General features: G+C 39.3%; 1 protein-coding gene across 9 annotated transcripts in view; it reads left to right on the top strand.

The window, feature by feature from the left end:
- The window catches only part of mapk10 (mitogen-activated protein kinase 10), a 35,578-nt gene that overhangs the window by 2,613 nt on the left and 11,833 nt on the right, over positions 1–21,132 (top strand). For 6 of the 9 annotated variants that reach the window (XM_010740343.3, XM_010740342.3, XM_019253706.2 and 3 more), the window contains exons 2-8: positions 8,904–8,975; positions 10,727–10,896; positions 14,323–14,452; positions 14,816–14,874; positions 15,239–15,377; positions 16,018–16,183; positions 16,990–17,061. In XM_010740343.3, the coding sequence (XP_010738645.1) occupies positions 8,904–8,975; positions 10,727–10,896; positions 14,323–14,452; positions 14,816–14,874; positions 15,239–15,377; positions 16,018–16,183; positions 16,990–17,061 (808 nt within the window). Of the gene's footprint in view, positions 1–8,903; positions 9,002–10,726; positions 10,897–14,322; positions 14,453–14,815; positions 14,875–15,238; positions 15,378–16,017; positions 16,184–16,989; positions 17,062–20,386; positions 20,459–21,132 lie in introns of all 9 variants that reach the window. The other 3 variants (XM_019253708.2, XM_019253705.2, XM_010740344.3) reach the window with 2 other exon arrangements.

Below are 21,132 nucleotides of genomic sequence, written 5' to 3'. Positions count from 1 at the left end.
CATTTGGCAGCCATTCTGCTGTGGTTCTCATGATTATATGGAAGGTCAAAGTCGTCATTAGAAGAGGATGGATTACTCAGAAACACTGGCATAGTCTATCATCACCCAATGACCCTGGCTGAGTATTGTTCCTGGCTGTCTATTACTGTGGTTGTAATAATCCATCCCTCCATGTGGTTAAATTCAACAGAGGATGATTAATTAATCAATAATTTGGTCATGAAGGAGGCTGTATAGGAGAAATAAATGTATGTTAGGACCCAAAAACAGCTTTGTGAAGGTGTCCTGCTAGTTTGCTTTGTACAATTAGACATGAGCGAGACAAAAGGAATAATATCATCTTAAGTTTGCATGAGCAGGAATGAGTTTCTAATGTTTTTTTTCTAAGGTTTGGCCTGATGCTGTGCTTCTTAATGCTTTTATGATTTATGATTTTATACAGTTTTAATATATCGCCTGACCATATTTAGATCTGAGCTGAAATCTGTATGAAGGAAACTCTTTCACATGATCTTTCAGTGATAGATTTTTATTTTTACTTCTTCTTTTTTTTTTTAACCATATTCTTATAAATTAAATTCTTGCTGCATGAAAGTTTATTCCCCCAGGCTGCGGTATTGCTTGCCACTACAGACAAACAGAGAAATGTGCCTGCAGAGTGAGATGCACAGTTACATAATTGGATTTGATCTGACAAATATGCGGCTTTTATTTGCTTTTTGCAGATAGACGAGTGGAAGACTTTAAGCTGTGTTAGATTCACGTCACACGTCTGTAAAGAGAATTAAGAGTCACTAAGGGTCACAAATTGTAGAAACACAAAGGCCATCAAAAGGATTGTAAAGGGGTCACTAATTCCAGACTAAAGACAGTGCTGAATGTTTTATATAAACACATTTTCTCTGCTTAAAGATTAAAAACTGCTAAAGCTAAATGGAAGCAGACAATCCTGTTTGTTTTTATGTACATATGAGTGATTTGGCCATATGAAAAATGTTAAGACATCAAGCACAAGGTGTGGTACAAGCTATTGAGAGAATAGGCATACTTTTGCAGCAGTGGTCTATTTTAGAAAGCCTTATGTACCGTAACCATGGCATCAGAATAGCTCTGTGATCATGTCACATGAAATATTTTTATCATCTTATGTGCTATAGATGAGTATTCAAGAGGTTGTTTTGCAGAAGGCACAGTGCTCCAGTCCTGTCCTCTTCCTCTACTGAATTTGTTTCAGGTTCTGTAAGAAATGCTGTAAAACGCGCACCTGCCAAAGCTGTTACATGTTGCTACCATGCGGCGTATCAGAAAACTGCAGCGTAAGCAGTTTTGCAGCTAACATGTCTGTTGTTTACTCAAAGTGAATCAAGGGATGTGAGTGAGACGACAGGCGAGAGCAGAGACAGTGAGGATAAGTGTGTTTCTGCTGTAAAGAAACAAATCGATAGATGTCAGCGAACATTCAGATTCTCACAGCCTGTAGATGAGCTCAGAGGAGTCAGTGCCGTCTTGTTTTCCTGGATAGATCTGCAGTTTGAAGTGCTTCCCTTCCCCTCCCCTGAGCCCAAATGGGAGGCTGTACTGCGTTTGGCTGGGGCTGCACAGTAAAGGCAAGGCAAGGCTGCGTACTGCAGGAGAGGCTGAGGCTGCTGAACCAAGCACTCACAATGGAGCTCGGAGGGAGGGGGAGGGGAAGACGGTTGCAGCGAGGCTGCTGGGAGCCTGGGAGCAGGAATGGTGGGAGCAAGGGAGGGACAAAAGAGAGGCAGGGAAGGGAGAGAACGCAGGCTCTTGTCAGCGTTGTGGGGATGGCGGTGGGAGGGGATGAAGACGTAGATGCACATGGAGAACGTCGTGGTGCGCTTTCTGTGACATTCACAGGCTGAAAGAGTGAGAGTGACAGAGCGAAGGAGAGTGGAGGAGAGGAGAGGAAGCAAAGATGGATACGACGGGAAACAATAACACTGGTGTGCGTGGACATATAGACAGGCACATTGTGTTTTATCAGTAGCCCTCTATGGTGCCATAGCAGTCAATCAACCTGTTTAATGCCGATATAAAACATCGGCTATAACTTGGTGGTTATAAGCACAACACTGACACGTCTTCCTGTGTTATAATGCGAGCCAGGCTGAGTCAGAAACACCCTGTGCGTACTGGAAACAGAGTCTCATTATTCATCTCATTATTGTATAATAATTACATGTATATTTCAAACACTTGCTGCTGTAACCACGCGTCATTTATTATTAAGAGTAGGACAAGATATTTTTTTGTTGCAATGATATTTCACTGCCAGTGTTTCAGTACATATCGGCATGACACGTCCCCTGGCTGCACTTCTCCACCATTTAATGAAACAGACTCTCATGACACACGGGATATATCTCATATTCTGTCCTTTAATAAGAGTGTGTAGGTTTGTAACCATACCACCAGAAAAGCTCCAGACAAATAGTTTATAGATAGTCCATACACCTGCTGTGCCAAAGAAACGTAGTCATATAGTGTAGTCCATAGTCATATTTTTGTGTGTTTGAGTGTGTCTGCTGATCACACACACAGAACCGCAACATTGGCTAGCACACCTGGCATAGAAACATTTTATATGGGCGGTTTGCATTTTATTGTAGGGCGTGTTGCTTCTTAACTTCTCACTCATCAGACAGAGGTGAGCTCTGTTCCATCAGCAACAAATATGATTTCACCGCAGACATTTTAATCATACACAGAAATATCACAGGTGTAACTAATAACATTAAAGTTAGCTCCATTAGATGTGTCAGTGAGCCTTGATCACATATCATATACCAGGTATCAGATTCCTGGTATTGTGCAACCTCACTCAGTGATACGTCTTACAGGAGCATTAAAATGAATGGAGCCATCATTTATGCCATTAATTACACAGGCCTCTGTCTCTGGTACACCTAAATTAAATCCAGCCACTATTGATGTTATTAGTTACATCTCTGTTCCGTAAGTCAAACTGTGTCCAATACAAGCATGTTCTCGCCTGATGATTTTCTTTACCTTTTGGCCTCAGATACGAAGATGTAGGGATTTCCTGACAGCAGTGATATCCCTCACATATTGCAAAGAACTACAGAAGTGTTAACAAACATATGACTGCAAGGCCACCGTCACTGGTGGCTACTTGTAAATAAAATTTAATATTAACTCTAACATAATAATTCACTGTTTATATCTCGTTTCACTTCATAACTGCTATAAACACTGTACACAACAAGTAGCCAACTCCGCACCTCCCTATAATAAACAAATTTTTGTTTTATTATAGGGAAATTAATCACGAGGCATCAGGTGTATATCTTCTGATAGCTGACAACCTGAGCATTAATTTGACATGCAGCTTAGTTCTATGTGTTCAATTTTTCGTCATAAATCTGTAATTAGGCTCTACCGTGAAGACTAACATCATCACACATGAATGCAACCAGGCTGACACTAAGCTTTCCAGTCATACTCAATTTATGCAATTCCAATACTGTTTAGGGACCCCAGTATGCAGAAATATGCAAATACTGTAGGCGAAAATAACGCATTTTACTGCAACCCAGCTGTGGCTTGCAGTAACATGGGATTAGCATAAAATGGGTATGTCAGAGGAGACTCTACCCATAGCACCTAATTTCATTTAGCTATCTGAGGTGAGAAGTCAAGGGGCCCCTTTGAATCGTCAAAATTTGATATGATTAGTAGATGCCATAGGTCTTCTAACTTCCACCCTCTAGTTTAAACCAGTATCTTCTAGCTTTAAAACAGAGCCTGCTACAAATCTTCTGAAAGGCAGCACTTCGGCATTAGGGGAAGCTAATTTATCTGGCAGCATAAACTGCAAGACCATTGGGAAACTAGTGCATCAGGTCATAACCGTTTAATTACATTTGATCACACGATCATCAATTTTACTTTTATAGTAGTGGCTCTCAATCCTAGACCCTGCAGCCGTCCAACCAGACGCCCATGGCTACCAGGTGTGGTAAAACAAAACAAAAAAGCCCTAAAGTATCCTGCAGTTGATCATACCGTGATTAGGAGCTGCTGCTGCTGCTGCTGCTGTACATCAGGACCCTGCCTCCCAAGTCTGCAGAGTGATCACTGGTTTGCCATTGTTGTGCTCACGAGGACGGATGTAACAGAATGCCTAGGATCCAAATACCAAGGACCAACCACAACTGCAGAGCACACACACACACACGCATGCACACACACCAGCACAATTCAGAATCAGCAAGGCCAGCACAGGAGATTAATGGTCTGCTGTATCAGTAATATGCATTAGCCCATTCAAGATAATTAAAACCTCCTCTCTGTCTTTTCTGTCTCTGTCTCTTGTGTCTTTTTCTTCCTTTCAGTCTTGGGTTTTTCTTTCTTAACAGTTGTCTCATCAGTGTAATAGACCCGGCCTTTTGTAACTGTGCAATACATTTGTGTGTGTGTGCGTCTGAAGGTGTTTCTGAGAGACTATGGTGAGTCTTTAGTCTGTTTCAGTCAATGTGTGTGATAGAGCTGAAATGTATGTGTGCAGATCGTGATTCTTCTCATCATTTCATGTATTTGTAAGAGGACTATCATCAGTTTGAGAAACATCATTAAGTGTGGTACACTATGCCCACGTGCCTGCTTAAACAAAATCAGTTTCTCATCGCTGCTGTGTATTCTCTTAAATCAAGTGTATCGATCACCGATCTGATCACCAAAATAAATTATACATTACACCCAGATGTTCATACAGATACATGTTGCTCCTGCATGAACTGTCTTTGGCACCGTTGTTTGAATTTGTGATCACAGACTGGTAGAAACTCAGACAAAAAACAGACATCAACGTCAATTCCAGAAGAAGGACATACCAGCACTACTTACATCCTAGTGACTGTTACAAATTGTCGATTGTATACAATCTGTACTGCAAAGAGTCCAGTGCTCCTGCAGAGGTTGCTTTCTAAACTCTGATGCAACACTAAGCAACACTCATGAAGAAGCCCTAAGAGCAGTATGCAGGAGGGAAAACCTAAAAATTGCAGTTGATACCGGTATCTTCTCCTGATCCTCTTCTTTCACTGCAGAACAAACTAACATGGCATGATTAGCCACAATCTTTTCCCACTTTCAATTAGGGCTCAATGTCAAAACTTTTTGTGTATAACCAACGGTATCAGATAACGGTATCTGTGGAATCAGGTTTAAAAAAAAAAGTACAGATGTAATTTGGCTAAAAAAAAAAAGTATTGTTTTAGTATTGGACCCAGCTGGACACTATATTTGCACTGGGATAAAAACAATACACAGCCGTATTTTTAATGCAGTTACCAAACAAACAGGGCAGGAGCACTGGCAAGACCTGTGAAGTTAAGAAAGACCTTGAACTGCACCGACTGCAGCATTGCATCATATCGTTTTGTTACAGCTTTCATTAATTGTAATTATATCATTAACTTAAAGTTGATCCCTGATACTAACTGATTCTCACCACTAAACACTTAACTCACAGTCTTTGACAGTCAGTCACAGTCTTCATGGCAGGACAAGGCTATGTGTACAGCTGATCATGTGGTTACAAACATGACAAACCATGCTCATATCTTGTATATTTAGGTAGATGTACTGGAATTTAGTTGATGTCAAACTGCCTATGCTTTCGCTAATTCATCTGCCATTGGTTTGCACTGATGGGACATTTTAAGGAATGGTGCTGAACGTAGTCTTAGCTGCTACCAGAGCAGCATTTTAACCATGACCACTATCAGCAGAATCTGGTCGGAGGGTTGAACAAACAGGTTCACAATCTGCTGTTGTTTCACTCGCTGTCGGCTTCACAAAGGGAACAAATAGCTGTAGCGTGATTTGATTTGGCATTTTCATCGCATCTTCCTGATTAGCTGTTCCTGATAATTACACAAATCAGTTTGCCTTTTGCATGACATGACAGTGAGCCACTTCCTAACTCATTATCATTAAGCTGTGTAGATGACATCGCCAAGGTAAATTGTTTATAGTCGTCATCTAGTTAAGATGTTGCGTAATTTTATGGTCACATCACATCTGACATAATTTCCTTCTCATCAGTGTTTTTCTCTCTTTCTCACTAAAGAAATGTCTTTTTATCAGCATTATGCTATTATAAGAGGACATCCAAGCAGTCTTCATCCTGGTGAAACCATATATTCGCCATATTCGTCTTGTTGGTGGTGAAAGGCCTGTGCTGACCTAATATCAAAGTACATTCCATCAGAAAACAGACATTTATTGAACAATATGACCTGTTTCTACATTCATTTTGTTGTTTCACAGATATACAATCTTGTATGTCTTGTCAATATGTTTACACACACAAACAGCCTAATATCATCTCCAGAGATGTTCCAGGTTGTGTTTGAATTATTGCAGTGAACTACTGCTGGACGACAAATATTTTGTCCACCTGAGAGGTTTAATATTTTCTGCACACAGATGGCTAAAGATTATAATGCCACAGATGTAGCTACCTAGGTGCTGGGGTTTATTCAGTGTTGACCTGTCAGATTAATAGCAAATATTGTGTTGGTTCATGTGGTGGCAGTTATGTCAAACATACAGCTGTGATGTGAAATAACTGCTGCGGTTTAAAGGATTGCAACTGCAACAAAAAGTTGATTTAAAATGCTAACATAATCCCTTCCCTTTGCATTATTTCTTACGTTTTCATTTGTTATGTCTCCTTCTCATTGTTTTATTCCACTCGTCTTCCCTCATACTCATTTCAGTTGGTGAATGATTGTTCTAGTTCTTCCAGTAATACAGGTACAATGGTAAATTGGTCCATAAATGCTTCACATTTGAGGCCACACACTGCTATAACATATGGCCCAAACAAATGCAGCACACCTAGTGGTAAAAGTCAGACAGTAGGAATGTCAGCCATCACTTTGTACTGTGACACTGCATGGGTCTAGAGTAAAAGGTCAATCTAAATAGGCCAAACTGTGAAATCTCATACCTTTGTGTCCCACATCTCTTTTTTAATGCTGCCCTGCTCTGTTTCCACTTAGCAGAGACACTAAAGCTTTCACTGTGACATTATTGGAGGACTGGTGAAGCTAAGTGATGTATGTGTTTCCAGAAAGTCCTAGATTTACCTCCCGAGATCAAATTACAATTCTAGATCTTGGGACATTTGTTGCAAAAATCCTTTTTTTCTATTAGTTTTACTGCCAGTGTTACCACCAAACATCAATTTATTCAGGAGATGTGATCATTAGCACATCTGGAGCTTCATTACCTGGAAAATCCTTGAAGCCAGAGTCATTGTGGGCGATAGCTGCAGCCTATCTAGCTTCTGTTTAATGTTGGAGCCACTATTGTTCCACTCTTTCTTTCCTCTTTATTCCTCCCTTGTAATATTTTGAGCTGATCTACCAAAAAAATAGACCCATTAGCTGCTGCTTCACAGTAAAAGCCTCCAAACTATGCCAAAAAATGACTACACTACCTTTATGCAAATGCAATTCCTGATGGTACAAGCTCGTCGAAAGCTTACTTTATGTAGGAGCGCGATATTAAATATAACCCTGTGAAACTGCATGCATCTTCTTAGTGTCTAAATAAACACATAACTCATTGGTCCCCTGACGGTTGAAGAGGTTAATAAGTTTAGTGTCAAAGTGATAAAATGTGAGTTTGGATAAGTGCATACAACGTCAAAGCGGATGACGTATGAAGAATTGTTTATTCTTTTGGTTGTTGACTGACTATATTGTTATTCACCTGGGGCTGCATAACTAATATAATATAGGTGCCATTACTTTGAATAATCAGTAGACACTGACGCACAAGGATACATGTTTAAGCTCTTTAAAGGACTTTTTGGAATTATGTTTATGGTACAGCCAGTTAGCTCAGCTTAGCATAAAGACCAGGATCAAAAATTCTCAAAAAATCAAAAAATCTTACCACTTCTTCCTTTTCTTCTTCTTATGTGCAGAGAGTTAGTGTCAATGTTTGACTGCCTACATAACCAAAATGGCAACCGCTGAGGGCGAGAAGTGTCCAGCATTCCACACTCAACATTTTGCCCATCATGAGTGCACCATCCAAGTACTCACAGTACATTGCATTTTGCCATAAAATGACAAATGTGAATGCACTTATTTACTCAAAATATGCACAATAAGCAAAATAAGCATGCAAGTAAGTATGAAAGTAGACGAATTGAGCTAACCAGCTGCTAGTGGTGGCTTCATTTTTAACAGACAGACATGAAATCAAGCTTCTTAAGTCTTGTGAATTTGGGAGTGTTTCCAAAAAATGTCACACTATTACAATCAGGCCTTAAAAAAGCACGAGGAGGAGAAATATTATGCTGTAGCTTGCCGGGAAGTGATCAACAAACATATTGTCTTTCACGCCTTGATAGCATCAGATATTCAGGTCATTTTTCATCCCAAGTCACACCAGCACCTTGAAACATGAAGGAATTGGTTATTGTAGCCGTGCTTTATTGTGAAGAATCGATGTATTGGTCAGTTCTTGTGTATAAAGGAGTGGGTTGTTTTTGTTGTTCACCTTTATTGAGAAAGATGAGGGCAGAGTAAAAAGAGCACAGCAGTGAATTTTCTAGGAGAATTCAATCCCACACCGGCAGAGGTGCAAATACAATAGTTTAAACGACTATTCCATCACATGTTGACAACTTCCTCTCGGAAAAGATCATGATAAAAACTGCTCTGTATATTATATGTGTTACAAAATAAACCCTGTGCCATTATGTGTTCATCTAGAGTACAGTTTACATATTCTGACTTTGTTACTTATCACAGATATCCGAGAAATTGCAGCTCCTGTTACTGATGTCCACAGCCTCACTCATCTCACTCTGGCTCTCCTCTGTTTGTGTCTCGCAGGTATTTATGAGCAGACATTTCTTATATAACTGCAGCCAACCAATCCTGGATGTGAAGATAGCCTTTTGTCAGGTGTGTGTTCCTTACAGGTAAAAAAGGTACAGTATTCATTCACTACCACTTCCCCTTCATTGTTCTGTATGTTGTGGTGTTGTTGTGTTTCTGTGTGTAAAAAGAGAGACAATTAATTAAGGTGCTTTTATTGAGAGTTAGTTAATAGGTAATAAGGGTAAGATGCTTGTTAAGATTAATATATGCTAAAAATACTATATACACGATGACAATAGCATCATAAACAACTTTCTTGTTACAGTGTAAAACATTTTTAATATAGATGCTTAAGAATGTTAATAAAGTTTCTTAACTTAACCTATAGTGCCACTGTTAATCATTTACTAAGCTGTGCATTTATTAATGGTTATAAATATTCATATTTTTATCTAGATATTTTTTAATCTAAAGTAGGAACAATGTTTATTAAGCTTAATAAGTGCTTATAAATGTCTCATACTTTAAGAATAAATGTGTTTATGATGCTTAATAACAAGTCTTATAACATATATTGATATAAGCATCTTATAAGGCCCTTATTATCTATAAACGTATAAATAGCACCTTAATATAAAGTGTTATTTAAATATAAAAGTAAAAAAAGGAGCGTAATCCTGTTAGATTATTAATACAAATTGGTTTCCACTGTGTTTAGGAGCTCCGGTGTAAATATCCTGCGGAAAAGAAATTTTTTCAGGAGGTGAAGAGTTTCTAGCCTTGTGTTGATAATTCATTTCATGCAAAGCTAAAAATAGTTCAGGTAGACCTGATTTTCCCATTAAGGTCAATGCCTCAAGTGTTTATTGGACACTGGGATCTCAACTGGAGACAAAACAGTGATGTGACTTCCGAGCTGAAGCTGTCTTACTTGTCTCCTCTTGAGTTGTAACAGTGTAAATGAAAATCTGTCAACCTGTGGGGCTGAAATTTCATAAACTGTGCAGTCTATATGACAAGTGTGTGTGGATTGTTTGGCTCGTTACAGGCTATTCCACAGTAGCTCAAATTATTAAGAGCCTTTGCATGGGATGCTTGCATTACACATGCATCTGAGGCTTGATCTTCAGTAGCCACTATAGGTACTGCTGGCTGTACAGTAAAGGCTGCAGTCCAATGGATTTAAATAATTAGATCATCGTTTTGGATGACATGCCAGCCATGTTGGATTTAAATGTAATACATCACATATAATAATTTTTCATGTCGTTTGTGGGAAGTGTTTCAAACTTGTCCCCCTCAGTAATAAACAGCTTTGTTTGGTCTGTGAGCTGTGTTGTAATTACTCCTTCTGTAATCAACGGATATTTTTTGTTGTGGAACCATTTGTTTGAATGCTCCACTAGAAGTAATTATAGCCTGATTATTGTGTGCACGTTCATAAAAGAACAATGTCTTTAGTTAATACAGTAAAGACAATAGTGTCTTTATTGCTATTACAGAGTTTATATTTTTGCATGGAAATAGTGTAAACTCAGCTGTACTGTATGTCCTGCCCTGTTTATGCTGCCCTTCCAGTTTTACCAGTTAACCCCTAACACACATTTTTTATGTGCAGAAAAGTACCAGTATAGTCTAAGATTACTAGATTAAATGCAGACAAGCAGCATCTGCTAAATACACAACTTGTACAATATGAAATTCACTGTTATCGTTTACTGTTATTTTGTGAACTGATGACCAGATTTTTTATTACTTGCCAGGTAAGTAAACAAACAAATTGTCTTCGTCATCACTAAAATCTTTTTTTTTTCTGGTGTGTTTGTTTCATGCAGGGTTTTGGAAAACAAGTGGATGTGTCATATATTGCCAAACATTACAACATGAGTAAAAGCAAAGTAGACAACCAGTTCTACAGTGTGGAAGTGGGAGACTCCACCTTCACAGTTTTAAAACGTTATCAGAATTTAAAGCCCATCGGCTCCGGTGCTCAGGGAATTGTCTGGTAAGTATTCAGCAGTCGATTTCTTTGATGTCCTGCTTTACATCATATCGTGCTATTTGATGTGTTTTTATGCAGTATTTAATGTGAAATCAACTCATTTAGCTGTTGTTTTTTCTAATTGTCCTGTAGTTTATTGTTATGCAGGATTATTAAGGGAGGAGAGGCTCTGCTTATTGTTTTCACTGTTATGTGGCTGCAAAATGTAATTCTAGAAAACTGTATGACATTTCCCTGAATGATAATGGTGTAATTTGGCATTTGGAAAGTTCATGATCTGTTTCCATTAGGCCTGACCAATCACAACATCTGAAGGCGCAGCATGCAGCCGTGTGACTCATCTTTACAGAAATGTTGTGATGAAAGTGAATAGATTATCTAAATGCACTGAATTTCATTTTCAAGTATCATATTAAAGGAATATTAAAAACAATATTTTTGTCATAGACGTGGAGAATGTGGCCACTTGAGGCTATATCCTCTCCAATGCTATGAGCTGATGACATGTCTGTTTAGAATATGGATGTGCGGACCATAAGGGCCTAACAGCATGGGCACTTAAGTGAATCCTTAATCCGGATTGCAGAGGGAGCTCATATTCATTATAATTCATCTCATGCCTGCCCTGTCAGAATGCAGTGGAACCACTGCCAACGCTCCACTTAAAGGAATGCATCGTACAGTCTTTCTCAAAAGACCAAACAGATCAATAAGTTATATTTATGTTAATGCCATGTCACTGTGGTAATAAACATGCTTCAGAGACTCTGCCTAGGATGACCCACGTTGATGAGTTTTAGTTTCTTATATAGTGTTTGAAGAATCTCTGGCTCCCAATACGCTAAACCTCCTGCCCTCCACTCTCCCTCCTTCATTGTCCTTCCCTTTGCTTCCCATGCCCTTGGCCCTTCTCCCCTTCCGCTCCAAAACAATTTTGTGCATTTGCAAAGGAGCTTGGACAGGCTAATGCTGGGATTGTGCCCATTTGACGGATATTGTAGAGATGGATGGCAGGGAGACAGTGCAAATCTAATTTAACCTGCTCTGCTGTGTGCCGCTTTGCTCTGCCCACAGCTGTCATCTGGTGTCATACGGCGATGGTATTACCACAACCACACCACATTAAACCCCAAAGACTTGTGTAATGTCCTACTGATTATTGATCAAATGGAACACATTATGGAAATAGTCTCATTTAGATAACAAGTGTATCAATATATTCCACAAGACATTGAAATGTGTATTTATACTGGAAGAGTGATTTTGTCACATTATGATGATGAAATAATTGGAGTGACTTGCTCACCATGCATAATTTACAGCCTAATTCCCAAATCGATGACATAATCACATAAACACTTGTCTGATTTTGCACAGACAGTTGAATAGAGTGCTGCAGGGATGACGTGTTTTTGTAGGGCAACCTGAAAGTTAGCATCGCCCTGGTTCCTTTGACAAAAAGACAGAAAATAAGCTCTGCACCTTTGCAGAAAATAAGCTGTATGGCAAACAAAAGTTTATGATGCTTACACGTTTTGTTCAGCAAAATGATCTTCAACACTTTACAAAGCTTAAATGCAATTGAAGGAAATAAAAAGCAAACGTAAGGCTATAAACGTACTACACCACGGTTGCAAGACTTCAACATCAACAATGCTAAGCTCTGGTATTTACTGTCATGATGTTTAATGTCTTGTTATTCACAAGTGGGGTATTTAATTATGTATTTTATGTTGTAGAACAAAAGGTGAAAATCTCTTTACCTTTCAAAAAAAACAGATTTTGAGAGGAGAAATTCGGAAATGCAAAAATCCCAATACATTTCCAGGTTTTTAGGACTCATTCCAGCACTACTCATTTATAACGTGCTCTCACAACAGCTGACTGAACACAGAGGAAAATTCAAATTACATACAGGCAGGGAGTAATCCAAAAGATTATCAACAGTGAATACAGAAGTATCCATTCTGCTTTTCTTATGCAATCAGGAGACTTTTGCCCCGGTAAAGCCTGGCAACATAGTAATGAAGCAAAACGTGAATCACTGGTGCAGCTAAGACTCACTCTGCCAATCTTGTCGCCCACAAACATCCCAATCTGTTCACATCTCTGCCCTCTTGACTCGTGTGCTCGGTCAGGATGAGCTTTCAGATGCATCTTAGGAGGGATGAAGGTTTTAAGTAGTTTAGCTGGTCATGACATCATCTTTCACTCAGCTAGAAAAGTGATGACAGGCTCAAATCCCTATTGGATCAATGCTTTTATGACGGCTCCACTGTTTCCATGGTCACACAGCATCCCTGGCCCGCAGTCTCCAGAGACATGACGAACCACAGTGTTTCCAACCCAACCATCCACAAACCCACACACAGCATTGTCTAGATTAAGGTTGCAGTAAGGCTGCATAGATGCCTTGAAACTCAATTTATAGCATCTTTTAGGGTGAATTTGTCATAAAAGGCAGTCTAAGATAAAGCTGAGAATGTGAGGTACTGCGTTTGTATTGAAAGGAAACATAAATCTACACAAACAGCTTAAATCCCAAAGGTTCTCAGGGGTTGGGATTGTGTTGAGCCAGCAAGGAAGTCACTCTGCTGTAATGACCTCCAAAATGGGTTGAACCACTTTGTGGAAAAGGAAACCATCTATATCCCCCTCCATTTCACTGCGTTTTAAGTGAAATTATACGAATAGTTTGACATTTTGGGAAATTTGCTTTCTTGCTAAGAGTTAGATGAAACAGTCAGTTTCATGTCTGCACAGTAAATATGAGGCTTAGCTTAGCATTAAGACTTTTAAACAGGGTCAGAACTTGCTCCTATCCAAAGGTAAATATATCTGCCTACCAGCACCTCTACAGCTAGCCAATTAACAAAGTTACTCTGTACAAAAACCGAAGTGTAAAAATAAATAGTTTTATAATAACAGTCATTGCTATACCACGATCTGTAATCTGGAAACTATAGTTGCTACTATTGCAACTATTTCTTGGTCGGTCACAGTGACTTCCTGGTGTCTTGTGCTGCATCGTCAGCAGAATGGGAAGAACTGAACCCCCCTCCCCTCAATTATTTATGCATTATTTCTAAGATCTGATGTATGTAGTTGCATAATTTAAATACCCTAAATGAGCTATTTTTTCTGGGTGAAACCAAAAGTAAAGCTACTGGATTAGATTCAGATTGCCAGAGATATCTTTTTTATTTATCTCAGCAAGAAAGTAAATAAGCATATTTCCCAGAACGTTTAAAACAAAGCCATCTGGCATCTATTACCATGAATTTTTGTTTGCTTGGAGATGTGAAAAACAGTTTTTTTATGACTTTCAGGGTGGATTGTCCCAATGTCATGCAATCATACACAGAGTACCCAGCTATAAATACTAAATTATTCCACTGTTCTCTGTGTTTTTTGTTTTTTCTTCTGCAGTGCGGGCTATGATGCTGTCCTCGACAGAAATGTAGCCATCAAGAAGCTGAGCAGACCCTTCCAGAACCAGACCCATGCCAAGAGGGCATACCGGGAGTTGGTGCTCATGAAATGTGTCAATCACAAAAATGTAAGTGACTCAGCTGAGGAGTAACGGAGGTCGGAAGGAAGAAGGAAAAAAGTAGTTTTAGCCCAGTCACTGTCTAATTTTGGTTCTCGATAAATCCCTGAGACGTGTGACTGCAATGTTGTGACCGTGCTAAATTCCATGCCTCCAGAAATGTACCGAACTAGCAGGAGGATTCAGAGAGCACTTAAAGGCATGAATGTAATCTCCAGTGCACAGTTTGTTCTCTTTTCATCTTCTCCTTCTCAGCAGCGTCCTTCATCAGGGTCATTAACAAACTTGTCCCTCTCCCGTCCTGTAACTCAGATTTTCTGTGTACATTTACTTGCTATATGTTGATCCTCTCCATGCTCTTCTCTCTTTCAGATTATCAGTTTATTAAATGTCTTCACACCACAGAAATCATTAGAGGAATTCCAGGATGTGTGAGTATAATAAACCTTTCCTATGCATAATTACATTGCCACTAAAAAATATTAATTTAGCGCATGTAACAGGCAAAGAAAGACTAATTGTTTTAATTTAAGGGGACTGATTGTATTATACGATATGTGCTTTTTACTCCTTCGTATATGTAAGAACACAGCAGCAGGAGTGTAGACAGTGAAAGTACTGTAGGTGTAATCTGAGGCTTCTGGATGTATCCTGTTCTCATACTGAATGATGAATGAGAGTGTGTTTGTGAGAGGGATGCATGTGTCTTTGTAGCACATGCTCTTGTTTATGATTATTTTAGCTAATCAAATGGCAAATTACCAATACTCATGAATCAATAAAACCTTTTCCTAGGTACCTAGTGATGGAGCTGATGGATGCCAACTTGTGCCAGGTGATTCAGATGGAGCTTGACCACGAGAGAATGTCCTACCTGCTCTACCAGATGCTGTGTGGCATCAAACATCTGCACTCAGCCGGCATTATTCACAGGGTAGGAAAGCAAGACATCTCAATTTTCCTGTTTAAGTACTGAATATACTGTAGTTTGGGTTTTGTGTGGGGTTCTCTTCATATCAGGGTAGCACTTTGGAGCCAGTAGACTTGCCTTGACGTCACTTTGGTCACCAGTTTGGCAATCAGGAGCACCCAGGTGGCACGGAGAAAACACTGCACTGATAAGAGCTTAATCCGTGGTGCTTCCAACTGGCTTTTGCTGGCTGTCCCAGCCAACACAGTTGGCACTGTTCACAGAGTGGGAAGCCTGTGAGGGATCATGTCCTTTTCAATGCACCAGCAGATTTAACTGATCAGGTAGAGCAGCTACACAAAAGGAAACTTGGGGATGTAGCATGTGTTTTGTGTTCTCAGTGAAGATCCTCACTAGCTGTTTCATTGGAGAAACTAGGCTAATTGTTTCCCCCTGTTTCCAGTCTTTGTGCTAAGCTAAAGCTAACTATATAGTATTTATCAGACACAACTGAGAGTGATATTGATCATCTCATCTAACTCTTGGCAAAGAAATCAAATTAGCACATCCATTAGGAGACCGTTTACTGAAACCTCGACAGAAAAGAAGATTTGTAAATTACCTGAATTTACACAGGCACTGATGTCTTTTCCCATCTATCCAGGACCTCAAACCAAGCAATATAGTGGTGAAATCAGACTGCACCCTGAAGATCCTGGACTTTGGTCTGGCCAGGACTGCAGGCACCAGCTTCATGATGACCCCTTATGTGGTGACTAGATACTACAGAGCCCCGGAGGTTATCCTGGGGATGGGATACAAAGAGAATGGTGAGAGTTGATGATAACTGAGTGTGTTTCAGCCCTGCATGGATCAAATTCAGACACATTTAAAGGATGACATTTAAGTTTGCTCCCTTTATTTTTGCATACATGTGATGTTATTTCAAACAGCTCAGCTTTTATAATGTGTCACTAAATGAGTTTATTGGACCTATTTCTTCACTCAGTTACTTTTTCGCGGTGGCAGTGAGGAGGGGAAGTTAATACAGAGCGGGAGCAAACATCTAGCTGTAGTCAAACTTTAAAACCTGTGAAGCAAATGCATTACAACTCATTTTAAGAAGTGAATTACATTAAAACAGCAGCATGTCTGCGTGAGCTGTATGTAATGTATTGTTAAACCAGTGGGACCCGATGATTTACCGACAGTAGATTAGACCTCAGGAGCTTCTGACTGCAGCAAAAGATGCAACTGTTGTTTGGCATTAATGATCAGACTTCAAAGTGTTATCAGTGGAGAGTGAATTGAAATTTTGGAGGTATGAGTCACTGATTAAAAGCCCCCAGAACATCAGACATGTGATTGAATGCCAGCTGAAGAGTTATGACTCATTAGCCATAGTCCTTTTCAATTTCCTGCAGCTAGTTAGTCCCTCTTTTCTGTTTTTCCTGCTCTGCCTCTCCTCTCTCTATATATTTTTCATTGCACTTTATCTCTGTATAACATGCTCCCCCCGCTACTTATTCCCCTCCTCACTGAATACCAGCTAGTTTCTAATCACCGTTCCTCTTCTCCTCCCTAACACTAACCTTTGCCTTCCTCTCTTTTCTTTTGCTCACCTCTGTGCTTGCAGTGGATATATGGTCGGTGGGGTGCATTATGGGAGAAATGGTGCGCCACAAAATCCTCTTCCCTGGGCGGGACTGTATCCTTGTTAAAACACAGTGACGTTATCTGTTTGAACGTTTATATGCTGCTGCTGCTTATAATAACATATTTATATGAGACGATCAATGCCAATTTTCAAGTCTGTACAACAAATATCGCTTAAAGACTTAATCAGTACCACTCTCGGGTACGGTAACTATGTAGCTACAAGTAGCAATTTGTTCGTAAAATCCGTTGTATGTAGTTGCATCATTTAATCCCCATGATTCCCTGATTATTCATGCATTATTTCATAAATCTGTTGTATTTTAAATGCCACCATCCATGTTGGGTGTCAATCGTCAGACTCAAGATGGATTCAACAGCCTTTTAAAACATTTTTTAAAGGGAGAAAAAGCGTTTGGAGACTTGCTTGATAATTGTTTATTTCAAACAGTAATAACAATAACTCTCCTTTCACATGATATTTTTTTAGTTACATTATTTTACAAAGCTACATTTCAAGGTTACTCTTTGCCTGGCCTGATGTTCTCTGTACGTTACTGAGGTGAACTAAACCACACTCACATATGGCTGTTTTTGTAACACATGTCCGTATCAATTCCAGCTGATCCTCTTTTAACACTTTTAATTTAAGCTGCAATAACATTACAAAACAAGCATCATAAATTATCGAGTATGTTTGAATCTTTTTGCAGTCTCATGTTTTGGCAAAAGGGAGTTCTCTCTCTCTCTGTCTCTAAATATTTAAATATGTGTTTCTGGATTGCTACCTGATGTGTTTTCCTACTGTGATGGGGCTGTAATTGCATCCCAAAGATGACTTCTTCCAGTAGGGTTGATTGGATAAACAGTCCCGATGCTGAGTTTGTGCACATGTTTGCCATCTGAGAGTGAGTCATCACACGTGTGAGTCAGGCAGTTACTTAGCATTTGGTGAATAATAATGAATAATTAATGTATTCATTTTGAGCATCTATTACTAGCAGCTTAGTCGTACATACTTTGTAACGTGTTTAAGGTTAAAGGTGTGGATATCATGAGTCAGCAGCCATGATGGAGATAATGCAAGGTAGAAATCATTTACATATGTTAGAGGATAAGTCTTGGGGTATATAATTATGATCAACATGGGTACTGTAGTTTATATTGAGTCAAACCCACATACACAGCCCTGATGCTGTATACTAGTTAGCCAAATCCCCATCTGGAAATAAACTTCAACGAATGCATGTTTACTCCTGCCCAGCTGCTTTTTAAGCACGTTTTTGAAGATTTATGGATGGATGAATGCAGTGTTGGTTTCGGTCTTTTCATTAGATTTGTTCACAGTAACAAAAATATAAAATATCGCAAACCTCATGCTTCCAAACGATGTGTTTAGGGGCAGATAAGCATTGAGAAACACAAGTCTGGTGTGTTTGCAGGTACTTGTGGCTAATGCTCTGGTCTGTACATCCCTGATCATGCAGTCTCTGAAAGATTAATGGTCTGGAGAACTAGAAAACCCCTGCAATGAGCTCTGCAATATCTCTCTCTTTCTGTCTCTGCTCTCACAACAACCTGAAGTTCTTATCATCTAACGCTTCAAACCTTTTCTCACTGTAGATCAGTGAACTATAGTCATGCACACTTTTGTTAATCTTCTGCTTATAGATCAGTTCTGGAGCGGTACGCTGTTGTTGCTAATCTTCATTTACTTCATAGACTTTTCAACCTGAAGTATTGACCTGGCTGAAGTTATCTGCACCTTCCTAAGTGTCTGTCAAATGTTGATATAGAAGGCTGCTATCCTGTCTGCACAGGTCACAGCACTGGTGGACTTGGTGTTCGATGGCCATTTAGTACAGCAGTGTGTTAAATAAGTGGTTATGGAGTGATGCAAACAGAGTTGAAGTTGTATTCGATTTGTGGCAGTAATATAGACTGTGTAATGCATATTATTATTTCGTAGATGCTGCAAAGTATTAAGTGTTCTAAGGAATGTGTCACACCTTGTCAGGCTATTTGTTATTAAAAAGTGCCACGTCACAGTGAAACAGATGTTTGAGCATCTTTACCTTCAGTAATGTGGTTTATTCCTGAGTGGAGCGAGGTATTTGGTCAAAGTTTAGTTACGAGAAGGATTTCAATCAAATTCCACAAACTTTGATTGGTCAAATGTAAACAAAACCTTTGTCAGCTGCAGTCCAAACACACACCTTGCTAACAGTCAAGTGCTGGCCAGGTAAGAGATGTTTGTGTTCCCATAGGTGAGATTTGTCACTTCCTATTCTACCACATAGCTATAAACACAAGTATGAAAAAATAAAATACAGTAAAATAAGTTACTACTTTTAATTTTACTCTGTTTTGCTCAGAATGAGATTGTAACAGTATCTACTACAAACAAAAGGAAATAAAAAAAACAAGTAAACCATAAAAAGAGTGAAATGTTCAGGTATTACTTGCCTGGTATTAATTTATCTTCAGTCTTTAATAAAGATGTGTGTAATTCACTGTGGAAAATTACCATAATACTTAATACCATTATACGATTAGCTATTAATGAATAGCTTAGGTGATTTAATGTACAGTAATGTCAATGAGGCGTATCATCATGTTTTTATCATGAGTGAGAAGGAGTTAACGATGCTGCTATAATTTGTTGATTTCTATGTTTTATATATAGAAGGGGGCGGCACAATGGTTGCAATGGAAAGCACTGTCGCCTCACAGCAAGAAGGTTCCTGGTTTGAATCCCCTAGTCAGATGGGGTCTTTCTGTGTGGACTTTGCATGTTCTCTCTGGGCACTCTGGCTTCCTCCCACAGTCCAAAGACATGCAGTTAATAGGTTAATTGGTGACTCTGAATTAGACCCTGATAAGGATAAGCGGTTACGGAAAATAAATGGATGGATCATGGAAATCAAACTGTCTGTAACGACACAAGAGAGGTTTAATGTAATGTTTTTTAGGTCATTTAGCAGGTATTTCTTTCAAATGCTTACCTACTTTTCTGGAGCAGAGAAATGTGATGGTTAAAATAAATAGGAAAAAACAAACCCCGTCTAAGGGAACCATAAAGGAAGTGACACGTCTCATGTATTGGGACCATATACTCTCAGTGGCACATTTGATGGGATAAATTTAAATAACTTCCCCCGAGTTTAAGATGACTCATTGATTATTTTTACAGGAAAAGAAAAGAGAGGATTTTGACACATATAAATGAACGTAATAAATGAACAATCAACACGGGGAGGCAAGATTAGGACTGGGAAGATTTATTTATATGTACTTGTGTGATAGTGATTTTTGATAGTTGGTAATGGTAGTGTGTGTTTGTGCATGTGCCTATGTGTGTCTGTGTGGGACTGCAGTGGACATGTGGTCAGTCGGCTGCATCTTTGGAGAGGTGATAAGAGGGACAGTGCTGTTCCCTGGGACTGACCGTATCCTTCTGACCCCCCCGCCTCTCCCACACTATGTTTCACATGTAGAAACCCCACAGCGTTTTTTTGAGAGCAGTTGCGTTCCGGGTGCAATGATACCCTGTTTCAAGACAACAATAGCATTTTGGCACTGACACAGTGTAGAAAAACACCTCTGGCTGTCTGAGCGAATCCAACAACTTGCCAAAGAGCCATGGATAAGAACTTTAGTAAATGAAAAAAAAAAGCCCCACTGAGCACCGTGTGGATCATTGCCAGTGTGAAATGGAAACAAAAAGAAGGTGGAAGTGTGTGGCGTCCCAGCAAGATGAAGTAATTGGGCTCTCTGGCGGCCCTGGCAGCTAACTGCCTCAGCTGGCATCCTCTGTGAGAACATGGAGGGAGAAGTGTGTGGAGGGGTAAGAGAGGAAATATTTATCATCAACAGGAAGAGGAAACAAGTTGACACACTCCACAAACATATTTTCACACACAACCACATGCACATGTACACTCTTGTCAATTAAAATCTTGATATATTCTCAGTCAGGAGGTCGATCAACTCTTTTATGACCCAATTCTAGCTTTTTGGTGTTGCAGGAGACAAAAAAAAAAAAAGATTGACCACAAAACTGGGGGTGTCTTTTGGAAATAGAAAGAATAAAAGCTTAAATACAAAAAGACGTAATATTAAT

Source organism: Larimichthys crocea, chromosome IX, assembly GCF_000972845.2.
Source record: "Larimichthys crocea isolate SSNF chromosome IX, L_crocea_2.0, whole genome shotgun sequence".
NCBI lineage: Eukaryota > Metazoa > Chordata > Actinopteri > Sciaenidae > Larimichthys > Larimichthys crocea.
The sequence above is the reverse complement of the archived record's forward strand: the minus strand, read 5'-3'. Positions and strand labels throughout refer to the sequence as shown.